The sequence below is a fragment of the Nesoenas mayeri genome (assembly GCF_963082525.1).
Source record: "Nesoenas mayeri genome assembly, chromosome: 11".
In the NCBI taxonomy this organism is placed as follows: Eukaryota; Metazoa; Chordata; class Aves; order Columbiformes; family Columbidae; genus Nesoenas; species Nesoenas mayeri.
Window position 1 is genome coordinate 19,944,667 of NC_137563.1, and position 16,245 is coordinate 19,960,911.

At 41.5% G+C, this 16,245-nt stretch overlaps 1 protein-coding gene across 1 annotated transcript in view; it reads right to left on the minus strand.

Moving 5' to 3' along the window:
• NEO1 (neogenin 1) overlaps positions 1-16,245 on the minus strand; it is a gene marked incomplete at its 5' end in the record, with an annotated part of 156,458 nt that overhangs the window by 41,874 nt on the left and 98,339 nt on the right. Inside the window, 2 exons of the mRNA XM_080351601.1 lie at positions 11,456-11,576; positions 12,341-12,495. Of these exons, the coding sequence (XP_080207727.1) occupies positions 11,456-11,576; positions 12,341-12,495 (276 nt within the window). The remainder of the gene's footprint in view (positions 1-11,455; positions 11,577-12,340; positions 12,496-16,245) is intronic.

Below are 16,245 nucleotides of genomic sequence, written 5' to 3' on the forward strand. Positions count from 1 at the left end.
GGGGATTTGTCAAAAAATCAACCACACGAGGACTGGCATGAGGACAACAGGCTCAGGAGATAAAACGCACAAAGTGGGCATAGATTAGATTATATTGCAGTGGTTTATACATTGTCTGCCATGATTACCTGAGAATCCCTTAGTAATGCGTACCATTGGATAGAAAAGACATTTGGTACCAAAATGGATGGGAAAATGGTAGAATCTTTGATAATGGTATTTTTCCAGTGCTATTTTTTATACGTTCTCATGGCAATAGTATCTTAGTATCATTTTGTTCCGCCACTCTCTTGGCCAAAGGAACCTCCATCTATTGGTTTTATGAACCAATTATTTTATTTTCAATAAGTCATTTAAAATAATTATTTTAACTTTTGTAGCATTTCAATGACTTTGGCTCTAACACCCAGTCCGTGAGGGCTGGGAAGTGGAGGCGCTGTCTCTAGCAGATTTCAAAGCCCAACGCAACCCTCCATTCCTCAGGAACACACCAGGGAAAAGCAACCCTCATTTTCCTATGAAATGAAACAGAGAGGCTTCCTTATTTCTCTATGCAGACACTTCTTGCCTGAAGCGGGCAGGCAAAACGCCTTTTTTTTTTTTAATTGCCTTAGATTAATTTACATTACCACTGGGAATGAGAAGAGTTATTTACTCTTCACTCAACACATACTCCTTGGAAAAGCTCACTTAAAACACACAACAAACAGATGCCTCATACCGTCAGTATGATTTTAAGCATTTTTTGCTTCTACACTCTAATGGACAACGATGGGCGCTGCATAAATTAAGACTATATAAATATACTCATAAACACATCCTGACCACGGAGTTGAAAGGAAGTCATAAAATCCATTCTGATAAGAACACTCCTCTTTCATTTCATGATGAAATGGTGTAGAGGAAACAATATGGCTATTTTCCTGTGTCTGAAAACAAGCATTAAAAGGTGTGCCAGGCGTCGGTGACGCAGGAACCGCCAGGTCGGATCAGATAGCGGATCGGATATAAAGCAATTTAGATCACAAGAGCATTTGGATCACGAGACTCACCTCACCAAAAAAGCCAAACATATCTCTACCTGTCCCTGGGGAGTTTGAAACTACTGCTAAACAGGTTTTGTAACTGGAAAGTAAGTCAAATCTTAACTACATATTGCAAAATGATGGATGTGACCATCTTAATGTTTGCTAGTATTTAATTTTCTCTTTGAGAAATGAGAGTCAAAACCCCTAAACAAAATACAACTATAGAACGAGGCAGTAAAAATGCATATAAATGTACCAAAACCCCCTGTATCCTCTTAATGTAAATATTCTTCAAGCAAACTCTTATGTCAACTAAAAAAAGCCTCCTGAGAACAGCAGAGCCTGCAACAATATGTGGTAACTTGACTTCAACAATAACAGGAGCGCAATGATTTTACTCCAAAAGCTGATGCGTAACGTTTGTGCAAAGCTCTTTCTGGAACGGCTCCCACTAAAAACCCCGTGTATTTTGGGAGGCACTGGTTTTTACAGCAGCTATTTCCATACCTGAAGAGTTCAAGATTGTTCCTTCTGCCCCACGTTTCCCTGGGAATTCTGCCAATGATTTCTTTGATCACCCTGAGCGAATCGCTGGGTTCCCGTCTCACCTTGGGCACTTCTGGCAGCGCTGGTGGGTCTCCGCATGCCCCAGGTAACAGGGGCTGCCAGTTCTGTCAATGCTACAAATAACTCACAAGAACCAGTTCAACCAGGCGGGTTCACAACTAAGTCAGTGCGTGGATGGCACAGCAGAGCCAACACACTGGTACCAGGATCAAATCACTCTTATTTCCCAGTAACAGTCTAAACTGAAATAAATGACTTTAAGCTAATCCACCAGGTGCAATTCCTGCAGTGCTGCTTCTTGCATATAACTTTGATAAACCTTGATTTTAAGTGGAAATACTTTATTTAAATGACCGTAAAGCTCCTCAAAGTTTCCACTGGATAAAATGTAAGGTACCCGAGGTTTACGGGTGGCTGCAGCACCCAGGATTTCTCCAAATATCAGCTTTCTCTGAGAAATAACTTGGAAATGAAAAATAACCTCCCTCCATTTGGGGTCTGTTGACGCTTCCAACGACTCTGACAAGCTCAAGTTCCAACGGCCGAGCCTGAAGAAGCTGTTTGTGTATCCAAACTGTACTCATTTCTGCTAATCTCTTTCTCAAACATTGACTTATTTATAACTACTTATTTCTTATACGTATCTAGTGCACTCTACTTGTCTTTCAGTCAGGTTGATACACACGATTATTTTTTAAGGGAGAGAGGGTCCCAAGCAAACCCCACCTTTCCTCTTTTAGGCTCTAACCAGGTACGCAGCAATACTACCGGATGTGGTACTGGCGTTTTTTACATGCATTTCAACTGGATTTCTCCATTAAAGACCATATTTACCACTCACAAGTACCTCAGATTCACTGTTTTTATAGAAACCAGATGAGGTGTCAGGATGGTTGGGAATTCACACAAAGGACACAACAGCCAATCCTATGAACTCTTAATTAAGATTTTTTTGCTTTCTGTTTTTAAAGAGCAAGGTAACATTCTTCCGCTTCTTCATATTTCTGATTTTAACAGAAATAGTGAAGCCCATCAGCAATTTTAAAACAGATCTTCTTTCAGTAGCACAGAGGCTTGGGAATTTGCTTTGCACACCACAGCACAAGGTTATTCCCCAAATGAACATTTTAAATGTGGGTACTCTGGTCATTTACCGCTGTTACAAACTCCTGCCTAACAAGATGAACAAGCAGTTCCATGGCAAATGGTGCTGAAGAAGAGACAGAGAAAGGCCACAGACCCGAGTCCCAAGGTGAGGTGTTCACTGCTGAGACACACTTGAATGCACGTCATCAGAAATGAGTGTTAGAGTCACTTATTTCTTCCATTTATTTGATTTCCTTATGCTATAAAACCCATAAGCCTATTACCTTGTCAAGACTGCTGGAAAATCAGAAGAGAGTCTTCTAGATTCAGGTATTCAATGAGACGAATGCCATTACATTTGCAACCAAACTGTAAATCAGTCATCCTCCTTTTTCTCCGCATGGCATTCAGCTGTCTCTGATATTACTGTATAATTTAGCAACTCTGAAATATAAGCAATCAGTTGCGACCATATCCACACGTTTGTTCCCCCCTCTGGTGCGAGACTGACAAAATCTGATCTTCTCCTTTACAGCATGGGGCTGGGATCAATTACAAATGAAGGCTACTCCTGTCAATCTGCACAACTCTGTTTATGAATAATAAAGGCCTTTGGTAGTCATGACAGATATCAAAATTAAGCTAATCCTGTCATTATACCGTTCATCTAAACAAGAAACAACCAAAAACCTCTAAAAATAAACACCCACGGTGATTCAATGAATGCATCCTACACAGCCGATGTTCCTAGGAGCTGGTCACACTGAATACACTCGCGTTTGCTCAATACCAAGCTGCCAGAAACAACTATTATATAAAATACAAGAGGATAATCAGAACGTGAAACTGGTGGACTCGGTAAGTGATATTCCAGTAAATGTATGTGCTCTTCTTCGCCCTTCTGGTGGCAAAGAGACTGTTACTGAACTGAGCAGCTCTGCAGGGAATTCGGGATGACCCAGAAGAGATGATTTAAAACAGGAACTCAAAGTCTCGGAGCCTCTTTCACTGTGTTAGACGCAACCTGGTTCATTGGTATTTATTCTGTGTGAATAAATACCAGCACAGGGTAGAAAACATGTACTAATACGTGTTGAATGTTTCTCAAAATACATGGAAGCTTTTTGCCCCTCCAGGTTCTTTTTCTGCCTCCACCAAACATTCCTTACCTATTACTGTTCTTTACAATACACCTATTTCTTCAAACACAAGTACCTTTTAGCCATTCGCTTCACTCAGGAAAACCAAAATGAAACAGGAGCCGCAGTCCAAGTGTTTCCATGTGTAAGTGCACGAGCCGCAAGCCCCGTAACCCGAATTTGTGCTGAGCAGACTGAAACTGCAGCTCCATGCGACACCAGCACCTTCACCGGGCTGCGCTTTGCTTTGCCAACTCAACTGTGAATACAGCCAGAAAACGAGAAATGAAAAGCAATAAGCGCCATCAAAATATCCCATCAATTTTGTTATGCCTGCCTGCGATTCACCGCGCGCCGGCAAACATTAATCTATTACTAATTTAATCTAAATTAGAGCAATTTATTTCAAGCGCGTGCCAAGTTTATATGTGAATAGTCTATTGAATACAGAATATGAGAGCTGGTTGGGGCCCGGCTTCATAAAGTTAAAATTCAAGAAGTCTATGATTTGGTGTAGTTTAATCAGCTGGACTTCTCAACAAGACTATATATAAGCAGGGGCCATAAGAGGGAATAAATAAAGGCCATTTTTTAAACAGGGATTGAGTCAAGAAATTAACTGAATTAAATCAGCTTTCTGGTCATTTTGAAGATGAGAAACAGGAAACTGAGGAAGACTAACTAAGCAAGGTAAATTAAAATCAAAATGAAAATGAAAAATGTCTTTCAGCATTAAAGAGGAGAACATACTGTTATGTTTACCGAAAATTAGCAACGGAGTGTACACAGCCAGTAACAAAACATTCTCAGAGTTTGGCTCTGGTTTTACAAAACACTGTTTGGAGTCAGTTTGTTTTCAGATGCTGTTTGTGTTCCTGAAGCACAACTTTCCAACGGAGCCTCCCAAGCTGTTCATCCCTCATTCCCGCGGATATTTGGATATTGTCAGACGGGTTTGAAAAGCTTTCGCCCGCTTACAACACAAGCACCGTCATTAACTTTTCAAAACCTTATTGTGCCGCCAGTATTGAGATGGTATTTGTTACATTTGCCGCTGTTAGAGTTTTTCACAGAACTGTAGCCGCCTACAGCATCCTAGAACTTTCATTTAAAAATGAGTATTTATACATGCGAATATTTTATATATGCAAATATATGTGTGCACAGAAGAGGTGATGTACATGTACCGTGGTGCTGAGGAAATTACTTGGATTTCATAATACAATAACTGCCCCAATAGCCAAAATCTTTTAAATGGCATATACTGTATAGAAGATATTTGGCTCATACCACAGTCCCATTACCTTCTGTATTATTTTCTAAATGTGAGACACGATTTTTGACAGAAACTGTGATAAACTCTGTATGAATATCATGTTTCAATATGGCAGCTGGTTGCGTACATTTAAAAGCCTGCTGAGGAAAAAAAAACCCATGGATTTATGTCGATATATGACAGACAAAAGGGGGAAGGGTTCTCGAGGGGAGAGGAAATTCCCCCGCTGGGTCTGGCTCTGAGGAGCCTCATGGGAGTGGATTCTCCATCCTGCTCCTTTGGGATCTTCTCCCCACCCAGACGGGATCTCCCAAATCAACCCTTCCATTGAAACACCTAAAATTGGGCAAGACAGAAAGAACATGACAAATACCCCAAATAACCCTCCTCTTCTATTGCACAGACTTTTTTTCACCTTACTCGGCCATTTCACCCGCCATACCCTGTGTATTTTTCAAGTATACCTATAGTCTCCAAAAGCTCCATAGCATTCCAGGGGCTGAGAAAATATTTACTGTATTACCCTGACAACACCACCAAATGTTTTTGATTCACAGTATGTGACTGCATACAAAATACTCTAAAAAATTACCTCTATAAATGTGAGAGCGCCTGAGAAGTTACATTTGATATCTGTGAAATCATCCAAAATAGGTTCTGAAGTAACACGTGAGATTTCTGCCTCTGGGCTTGAACCAGACGAGGGGAGAAGTTAAATTTATGTTAATTTTTACATATGGAAAATACCCAAAAGTGCAACCCAGTTTTTCGAAGCAGAGCACAAACCTGTCAGTGCCAACTGTTGGATTTCTTTCAGCAGAAGCCAAAATTCCTCAAAAAGAAATCATATTTGCCTCCTACATCAGAATAATGGAACATACAGATATGGAAAAGGCAGAGCATTTCATATATCTTAAGTATGGCTTTTAACATTGCCTTGCGTGACATTGTCAAAAGCAGGCAAATACGTTCCAGATGAGGCCACCACAAAAACTGGATTCGTAATCGGCTGGAAAAATCACGCTCAGAATAGTTCTCAGTGCTGCGGTATCAGAAGGAAAAGTGATACAGAGTTGGGGTGCGCAGGACGGTGCAGCGAGTTCCATACGGTTGGAACTTAGATAGAACTTGGTTCAATGTATTTTTTTAAGAGCTGGATGATGGAGCAGAGAATATGCTCATAAGGTTTAAATGCAGGCAAAGTCAGGAGGGCTGGAAGCGCACCAAAGGGTGCATTTAGCATTTCAAATTGTGTTGTTAAAGTGAAGAAAGAGCCAGGGTTCGACACTCCACCAGTTAAGGAAAAAGGGTCCAAGGTTTGGCTACCAACAAGTTGAAAATCCAGTTATAGCTGGATTGGCTGAAATAGCTTCTAAGAATGGAATCTGACCCACCAAAATCTCCGAGTGCGTGTCTGAACTAACCTCAAGCAATCAAACACCACTCATGCTCTAGAAATGCCAGGTTTTCAGCACAGTCTTAGCTGGGATGTGCCAACTCCAGACAATGTTGATAGACTTGTGATGTTCTCCACCCTACCCTGGCCCGTCCACCTCATTTCAGTGCTACCAGACTCGCGATCACTCGTGGCCAAACTCTAGCGGAGAAGTACCAACATAAAATGAAATTAGTCATGCAGCAATGGTCCTGGACAGAACTAAATTACACAAAGAAAGCACCAATTTAGGTCAATAAACGATGTCTTTAAAACTCTCTCAGAATCAGGATTCACATAAAGCAATTCGGCGAGGAATCAGTATCACACAGTGCAAGCAAAGCGATATTACACTGTAATCAAATTTGGTTTGTAATGTCAAACTGTGCCACCGATACCAGACATTTGTGTTTCTCACAAGGAGATCAGCGTGGAAATGAGCACCACAAAACCGTCATCATTTGACTACTCCATTAAGACCCCACACAAAGAGAGACATGGGGCCCATTCACACCTCTCAGACCAGCAAGTTTTCTGAATTGTAAAATACTACGACTTAGGAGGGATCTCAAGAGTCCCTCTGTGCGACCCTCCATCAGAGCAGAGCCACCTGTGACCAGGTTGCTCAGGGCCTTGCCTTGAGCATCTCCAACAACAGACACTTCCCAGCCTCCCTGGGCAACCTGTTCCAACTGCAGCTGCCATCCCTGTGAAACTATTTGCTCTTATCTGATCAGAAATTTTCAGAAATCTTCCCGTTACCTCCCTCTGCTCTGGGCCCTCCTGCAGCTGCTTGAGCAGTACGATGTCGTGAGGCTGCCGCTCTTCAGGAATAATCCAACTCATTGCTCTCGAAGTCACAGCACATCTCATGGTCTAACCTGCAAACCTGGTGTCCCGCCAGCCAGGTCACTGGCTGAACCCCTCTCTGTCCCAGTATCCAGCATCTGCTGGACACCCAGCTCCCCCATGTCCCACCATCCACTCGGCCAGTCCGAGTTTCCCCAGTTTAGCTGCAGGGACACTACTGGAGACAGTACCAAAGGCCTTGGTGATGGCAAAGGAAACTATATTCACTTCTGTCCACCACAAGGCAAATCATTTAAACTCCGAAAGCTACTGGGATAGTTGGGCACAATTTGCCCACGATAAATCATGCTGGATTTTCCCGGTCATCACCATTTCTCTGGTGTAACATGGCTCCATAACCTTCTCTGAAATGGCTCCAGCTCCAGCTGAGCTTTGTCTTTCCCAGTTCCACCCCCACACATCCAGGCAATATCCCTTACTTTTCTGCCTTTGCTTCCAACTTCTATGCGCTTTCTTTTTGTGACTGAGCTCAGTTAGCAGTTCTGCTTTATCCCTGCTGGTCTCCTTGACACATACGTTCAAATTCCTGCCCTCTGCAACAGCCCACCCCTGTGCTTTGAGACTTTCTGTAAGGATCAAACGGGTCACCATCATCACAACCTCCCACAGGAACCTGCCAGAAAGACCCCTGAACAAATCCAGATCTCCTGTCCTGAAGCCCAAGCCTGTAATTCTGCTATTTGCTTTGCTCGGTTCTCTCAAAGCTTGAATTAAAGCAGCTCAGGAGAGCTGCTGCCAAAGCTGGCATGACCTTTAGATCTCTGACCAGTTCATTTTAATCCCCGGATAGCAGGTACAACACGCACCTCCACCAGTCATCCCGTCAGACACGGATAACCTGGGCTGAGAAAATCTTGTTTCTCATGCTGGTAACATTAATTCACATGTAGGACAGTACTTCTCAGCTATGAACTACGTTTAATGAAAAATTTCAGTTTAAAGAAATTGATAGTTCCACCACAAAACATCTTGATACCACTGGATACCAGCATCATATTCAATTCATTCACTGCAAGATCTCACTCCCATACAGCTCCCAAATACAGCACAGAATAGCAAATAGTATAAAAGTACAGAAATCACACAGTACACTACACTTACTTTGGAGTTTTGATGGTGATACTGTGCATCTCAAATAATGTTTTGAAATAGTTCTCTAAATAACGTGACATATTTGTTTACAGTCTACGATTTTTCTTTATACAGCATTCAACAATCACTCCTTTCATTTTTTTGGTGCCTGCGCACTTGTCAAACGCCTATCGCACAGGGGTGACAGGGAACCATCTGCCTTCCTCCCCAAGGCACCTCCTTTTCTTCATTACCACCTGTTCCGTTTTCGGTCCCCAAATGGCCATTGTGAGCAATGCCAGATACACTGGGAAAGGTCAGGTTAGGGGTCCGGGCTCAATTTTTCAGTCTTGTCACCAACATTTAACCTCCACGAGGAAAACCCCAATGTATCCATTACTGAAGTTTCACAGACCACACAAAACAAGGCTATAAAAACGATGACAAGAAATAGCTTTGTTACAATGGAGCATATGATTGTATCTGATCCATAATGAAGATGGTCAGAGGCTGACCCATGAGGATCTAATTTTAAGTTAAAGAAAGGCTCCAGTGCAATTCCCAAAGGCACGTGGCCAGTACCTGAGAGACAGAGACACCATTTCCAGTCTCCAAGGATTTGGAAAGTAGCTGGGATGCTTTCCAAGGGCGCTGGGAATTCTGCACCCGAGCTCAAGTACAGGAAATACTGGTGGAAGAGTATTTACTCAGATCATTCACCTGGATCCTCCTCCTCCTCCTGGCCTTTCAACCTGCTCCATTACAAATAGTTGTCCTAAAATATCTTCTCACAACAGTTGTATTAAGCTTATTCCAGCCCAGCAGAGTCTGCATTTGAACTGGTCTGTGTGGTTCTGCACAACATACACTCACGTACATTCCGAACCACCAAAATATTGCTACTTGCAAAGTAGGTTTGGTTGTAGCCGATAATCACATCAGATACCTTACGCCTATTGTATTTAAAATAAAAAAAATACGTGCACCCTGTCTGAGAAACTCCATCAGGCTTCTAATTTCTAATATAAATTTATTAACGATGATAAGCAAAAGGGCTAATGGGAAACAGCCACAAGTTTGCCAATTCCATTTCGGAAGGAGAAGACAGAGAACAGCAAGGGAAGGGACACACTGCTAAACGGGTACAACCCTGACCAACACTTCACATTTTTTACTGAAACTACTTTTCAAATTGGCAAAGTAGGTATTTCTTCTCAGCTGGTATGATTTTTTTTAAAGCTCTCTGTATTAATGACTGTTCAGAATACGTTTTGCTCAAATTAGTGTTTTTAATTTTCATATCAAGACATCTGTCATGAAAGAAATAATACTTATGAAACCTTCATCCTCTTTCCCTGAATATTGTTTCCTTCTTTGCCATTCATATATTGGGATATATGAATTAAAAGAAGTTATTGAACATCTGCATTTTCTTCTACATTGTATATTATACCAGTTTTCATCTATCACAACCAAGCCACAGCACATTCACGCCTAATTGCACTACTTGTTATGCCGCTACTAAACACCAAAACCAAAATACGATGCACATCGGTGATGTACCATGAGCTTATCGCTACAACTACAATACACCAGCGTTACACAGGGGCCACGGAACAGAACGGTATGACTTCGGGGTGCATCTTTACACCCCAAGGAGGCTCCACCATCCTCTGGCAGCATGCAAAAGAAAAAGGACAGTGTTGGAGGGCACAGTCCTTGGGTGGAAGGAGAAACCACTGGGCAAACAACAGGGCAGGGAGAGGAAGAAGAGTGAGACCACAGCAACTAAAATAATAACAGCAACAGTCATTTAGAAACCACTACTGGGAACCGGGAGAAAGCACAAACCTGGGCAGGGCTTCAAAATCCAAGTCTATTAATTATTCAGTATTTTTCAAACGTGGAAAATACGGAATAACGCTTCCACTTGAAAGATTTGGAAATTACTCCGGTGATTCATGCATAGAGCAGAAATAAAATTACTTTTAATAATTTCTTCTGGCGAGCTGATGACAGTAGCTCATTGCGGGATCCAGCTGCTGAGCACTACTGGGAGGCTGAAATCCCACAGCTCTGCACTATTAAAGCCACTGAACCCCGCACAGGGCACCTGCCGTTCCCCAAATCATTGCGGTATCACCCAGCAAGCAAGGGAGCACACCCAGAGCCGAACCAGAACCCAGAAGAAGTTGTAAGTGCACAACTACTCTACAAAACAACCAGAAAATACATGGAAAATCCCTCTTTCTGTGGTACGCTCCTAACAGCTTACTCTCTGTACGCTAAACACCACAAGCAGGTGTAGCAGATTTACATCAGTTGAAATTCCAAGTGTGAAGTTACATCGTGCCTCTGACCATACAAAGACGGTTTCTCCTAAACCCCTTGCATCCAAATAAAAATAAACTACAATTTTGACCCAATATCCCAAAAAAGACAGGCAACACAAAAGCCTCCAAAGGTACAGAATTAGTATTTCCTTGTCTGCCTTGTCTCTCCTCTTATCCCCCTACTAGTGGTTTTCTTCCTTATGCTCCTAGGAACTGTTTTTAAGAAGCTTACTACTTTTTAAACTAATAGCAGAAAAAACCCTCTGACACCAGAATGACTACAGTGCAAATACTTCATTTGTGGTGCACTCCATAACTGCTTATTTTTGTAATTTCAGTGACTGTTTTCATTTCAGCTATCCTGTGTGTTTTTTTTAAATCTCAGCATGCAACAACAGTTCAGATTTCTGGCTACAGTTTATTATTGCACTAAATATTTTCTATATTTTTTCCAAAATACAAGGCTAATCCCACAGAACTCCTTAGTTTCTCCTAAGTAACTTTAAGTGTGCAGAAGACAACACTGAACCTCATATGATTTCAAAATATATCCTGCTCTAGCTGAGTTATAGGTGTGACATATCATCTGGAAATGGTCCCTTGGAACTGTTCCTCCCTATCTTTGGCTGTATCGTCACGGTTTATCTTACCGAGGTCGAGTATTATCAGCTGGGCTCCAGCCTGGGCATTTCCAACATCGTTTTCTGCAATGCACTGATAGAATCCTTCATCCGATTTCACCAGCCCCAGCACTTGCAGATTATGTTCTTTCTGAGGAGAAAAGGAAAATGACAACACTTAAAACCAGGTTGTGATTGAAAAACAATGGTGCTATTATGGTATATTGTTACAACAGGAGAAACTTGTGAGCGGTAACGTGGAAAGTGTATTTGGAGATTTCATCTCTCTTGCACTGAATCCTCACATTATTCGGTATTGAAAAGCAGCAGCAGCTCCTCCTAATGGCTATCATTTTCTAGCATCACCTATCACTGGCAAGTCATAACATTTCCACAGCCATTTTTATGCTATTTTAAGGACTGAATATAACCTGAACATATCCTACAACCTCAGGTATACCCAATTATACAACCATTAAGTTCTCAACCATGTCTCAATAATGACTTTCACTACCTCTAAAATTTCCCTCTAGAAGTACCGATATGCCAAAACTCATGATGCACAATTCAGTTACATTTATGTTTAAACTCCTGTTTGAAACGGTGTTCATGGCGAGCTTGCACTATAACAGGTTCATCCAACAAAGTGCGATTTGTGCGTGCGTCTATCTCGTAGGAAATCTAAGCTATAAAGAAATCAACCCACACGATACGAGCAACACGCCTCAGCATCTCAGTAAACCAACTGAATTACGGAGCATTAAAGGTCTCAAGAAACCATTTCCCACCCAGGCTGCAAACATCCATAGTACAAAATTAGGCAGCCGGTCCTACCAAAGAACCTGCTCGTGGGTTAGAGGACTAACAGAGAAATCAACAGCTTAAAAATCAGCCAAACGGACAATATATACTCACAACAATTTTGAAATAGTCACTGGGGATCACCATGTCTCCATTCTTGACCCATTTCACAGTCGGGGTCGGTTTTCCAGTCACCTCACACTCAAACACGATGTCCATGGATTCATGAGCATAAATATTTGCAGGTCGCTTCAGAAATTCGGGAGGAACTTCATATAGAGCAGAAGAAAGAGAAAAGATGGTGTCAGCATCCACAAATACCCATCATTTGTGCCTCTACTCTAAGATAACATACAACGATGGCTTTCAGGGATTTGTGCACAAACAGTAGCAACGCTGACAGTAGTTTTCAGGTCAGGGTTTGATAGAAGCTCATACAAGCTCAGTGTAAAGTTCGACTTGTTCAGGAATCTCCACTTGGATGTGTGGTGACTCCAGCTGGAGCTCCGTAAAACACACAACACACGTAGTTATAGGAGGGCAGCAACTATTTATTTATTCAGAGAAAATCCTCCAGTTGATACACCAGAAACTTTTCAGGGTGCTCTTTGTACTCAAGTCAGTAGGTAACCAAAAACTAAAGTAATATTTCAAAACTAATTTAAAAAATGAATGGACAGAAAACAGAGATGAAACTTTCCTAGGGCTCTACTGCCTTGTGTTTCCAGCTCTTCAAATAGATAGTGCTGTATTCACCCAAAGAATTTCGTCATTTAAGACATGTCCCAAAGTTGTTGTTGCTGGTACTTGGCTGCCTTTTAAAACGTACTCAGAGTAAGACTAATTAAAGACATTTAAAACCCATAAAAACTGAGAGAGAGAGGATTTTTTGGTAATATACGCCGCAAAGGGTCCAATGCACAGACATGTTAAAAACCTCCTGTGAACACAAGTGCCACTGAACACCAGCCAGGACTCTCCGCTGCTCCCAGCACAAACAAAAGCTGTTTGCAGGCACCTACAATTTTAATATCATCCATTATGAAGAACATTCACCTATTTATTTGTTTTTACTCCGCTCACTGGCATAAGGGCAATTTGCTTACTGATGTTGGCGGGTCTGATCATTCAAGTTCCAGGAAAGTCAAACGCGGCCTTTTGTCCTTTAATATTTATCAAACAAAGGCAAGGTTACAGAGTTTAGGCAAATATTTTATACGCTTTGCCTATCAATGGGATTTATTTCATGCTAGGAAATACTAGATGATATTTTACGTCTTCCTGTTGTAAAGATTTGTAGGTGGATTTAATATTTTTAAAATCAGAGAGGTAGAAACAAGCAGCTCCCAAACCTCCTCACATTTTGGATTATAAATTAGAGAACATAGACATATGGAAATATTGATTTCTACAGTAAGAAAATGGCTTAACTCTCAGATAAACATGTAAAACTATATCAGAAACTACATAAGGATGTACATATATATATTCACTGCTTGAACTCTCTCACATAGGAGGAAAAATCTAGACGGGGCTGAGTCCGGTTGCCTTTGAGTTCAGACACACATTGTGTATAATCAGTTCCAGAAATTTACCAAAAATTCCATAAACTGCACCTTAAAAGGATTCAGGTATTTTTGTACTATCTGTTATAACCATATATAACTCTGACATTTGACAACTGCCTTCTGAATTTACTTGTGGCCAAACTGTGATTATTTATTCTGTATGAAAACAGTGCCTTTTGTGATAAACTGTTATTCCTCCCTGGCATTTGTATTGATTGCGAGCTGCACTATTCCACTCCCTTCCCGCATCCCAGCTTTATTTGGGCAGGCCCAACTAGTCCCGTTTGCTTAGTCCTGGTCTAAGTTGACCACACCCCCCGTACAGACAGACCCGCTGTGTTTGCCCTACTTTGAATTCAGCTTTGTAGTCGCAGTTTCAATTAATTGTGTGCAATTTCAGACGCGTCTCACTGGTGACTTGAGAAATGGCATAAACACAGTGTTAGCACTGCAGCAAATGTCTTGCCCAATCCATTCTACTACTGGATTTGCCCTTTTCCAGATGCCCCGGACCGATGTGGCAGATACTGTTCTCTCTTCCTTAGCCATTTCTAACTAATGAGGAGTTTTGTTCCAGTCCGCTTGATCAATAGTTTATGTTCTCATTTCCTTTCAATCTTTCTCCGTGTGTACACAGACACACACACATATCGATTCTACAAGTGCTTACACACTTGAAAAAGGGGAACAGAAAAACAGGAAACATGAAAATGTGAGTTTTACTGCGGGTTTACAGTGCTTCTATTGCCATAACATACAGGCTAACATTTCATTGCTTAGCCATATATTAAACTTATTACAGGAATCCTAATCAACACAAGCCAATAGTGTTCAAAAGCAAAACTATGGACCTTCTGATCTTGGAACACATGGAAACTGCCGTACTGAGCAGCTACGCCGTGAAACTCGGAGATGAGAAAAGGGTACGTAAGGGAAGGTCAATGAAATCATGAGTGGCACACGAAAAATAGCTGCTCTGGTTCACAACTGCCTTTGCCCACGTCATTATTTGATCAAAAGCATACTAGAACCCAATTTATGTTTAATTAAATCACAGGGAGGAGCACCCTAAGGGAACGATGGACCATCACATCTGAAACAGAATTAGTGCAAAGGCAAGTTCTGGGGTTATTTCTGTTTTCTCCACTGGTGTTTCACTGGTAATGAAGACACGTGGAAAGCACCCAAACATCTTTAGTGAGTGACACTGCTTTAACCTTGGGCATCATCTCCAAACCGGCATTTATACTGAATTGTGAGATGCAGTGTTTCTTTTCCACAACAATGAAAGCTGAACTAGATATCCCATTACCTGCTCTCAAATATTTTTAATTTAGGAGATTAAGAATTTGAAACACATTATTATTTCAAAGTGACTTTGCCTTTTTGGCTTTCAGAGCAAATGCCAAGCTGCTCGCAACTAGATAACAATGTGAGAAGTGCTCACTGTACTACGATTTACTCGCCACTTAATGAATTAAAAAATGCTTTTTAAAGACACTTCTATCACTTAGTCAGTGTTTCACCTTCACACAGATTAATGCAATGCAAGTACAGATGTTTGTGGTAGAGAAGTTAAATTGAGAACTAGAAAGAAAATGAGCCAATTACCATATAAAATAAGATTTGTAATGGAAGATTATGTGTTCCGTCACCAAACAGACAATTCAACTTCAAAGACAACTTGGCAGTTCATGCTACTCCTACCCCTCTTAACGTTAGCACACAAACAACAACTTTAGATGCACATTGTGCTTGGTTTTTTAAACGCTCAAGGATCAGAAGCCTTCGGATAGCTACATGGAGAGTATTAAAGCAGCATCATTTATCCCAGACTTCACAGAACGCCTGTTTCTTCAGTGTCTTTTCAGTGGTCAGTGGCTCTGGCCTGTTCACTCTCATTATGAGAGAAATTTTGCGGCCTTCAGGGGCACAGGCGAAAGAATCTCTTTTCAATTCAGCCATCTGTAGAGCTTCAAATGAGAGAGAAACTAATGACAGTGTCTTCCTCTCCTGAAGAGCTTTCCTTTCAGCCTGACCATTGCTGACAGAAGACCAGAGGTTTCTGGTCTCACAAGCCGACTTCAAACCCAAAACCTCCAGCCGAGCTGTGACTACACAAAACAAGGAAAAATTGCCTAATCAGGACTTTCAGCTTTCTTAGTTAGGAGTACAACAAAGCTTCTCTGGCAATAACCAACCCCAAATGCTGCTGTTCTAGCTAAGATCTCACTTTTATCCATGTGAACCTTTCCCCAAAGTCAAACCCCTCCATGTCCCTCCGCAGAGGAGGTACAAATCCCTAATGGTGCCAAAGCAGCGACTCCTGAAAACCACGTCTGGGCAACAAGGAAAAGCCTGCAGAGAAGTGATCTCCAGCACGCAGGCCGTGTACACCAAAATAATACAAAAAACAAATCTAAAAGTCTACAATATTTTTTTAAAAAGTAT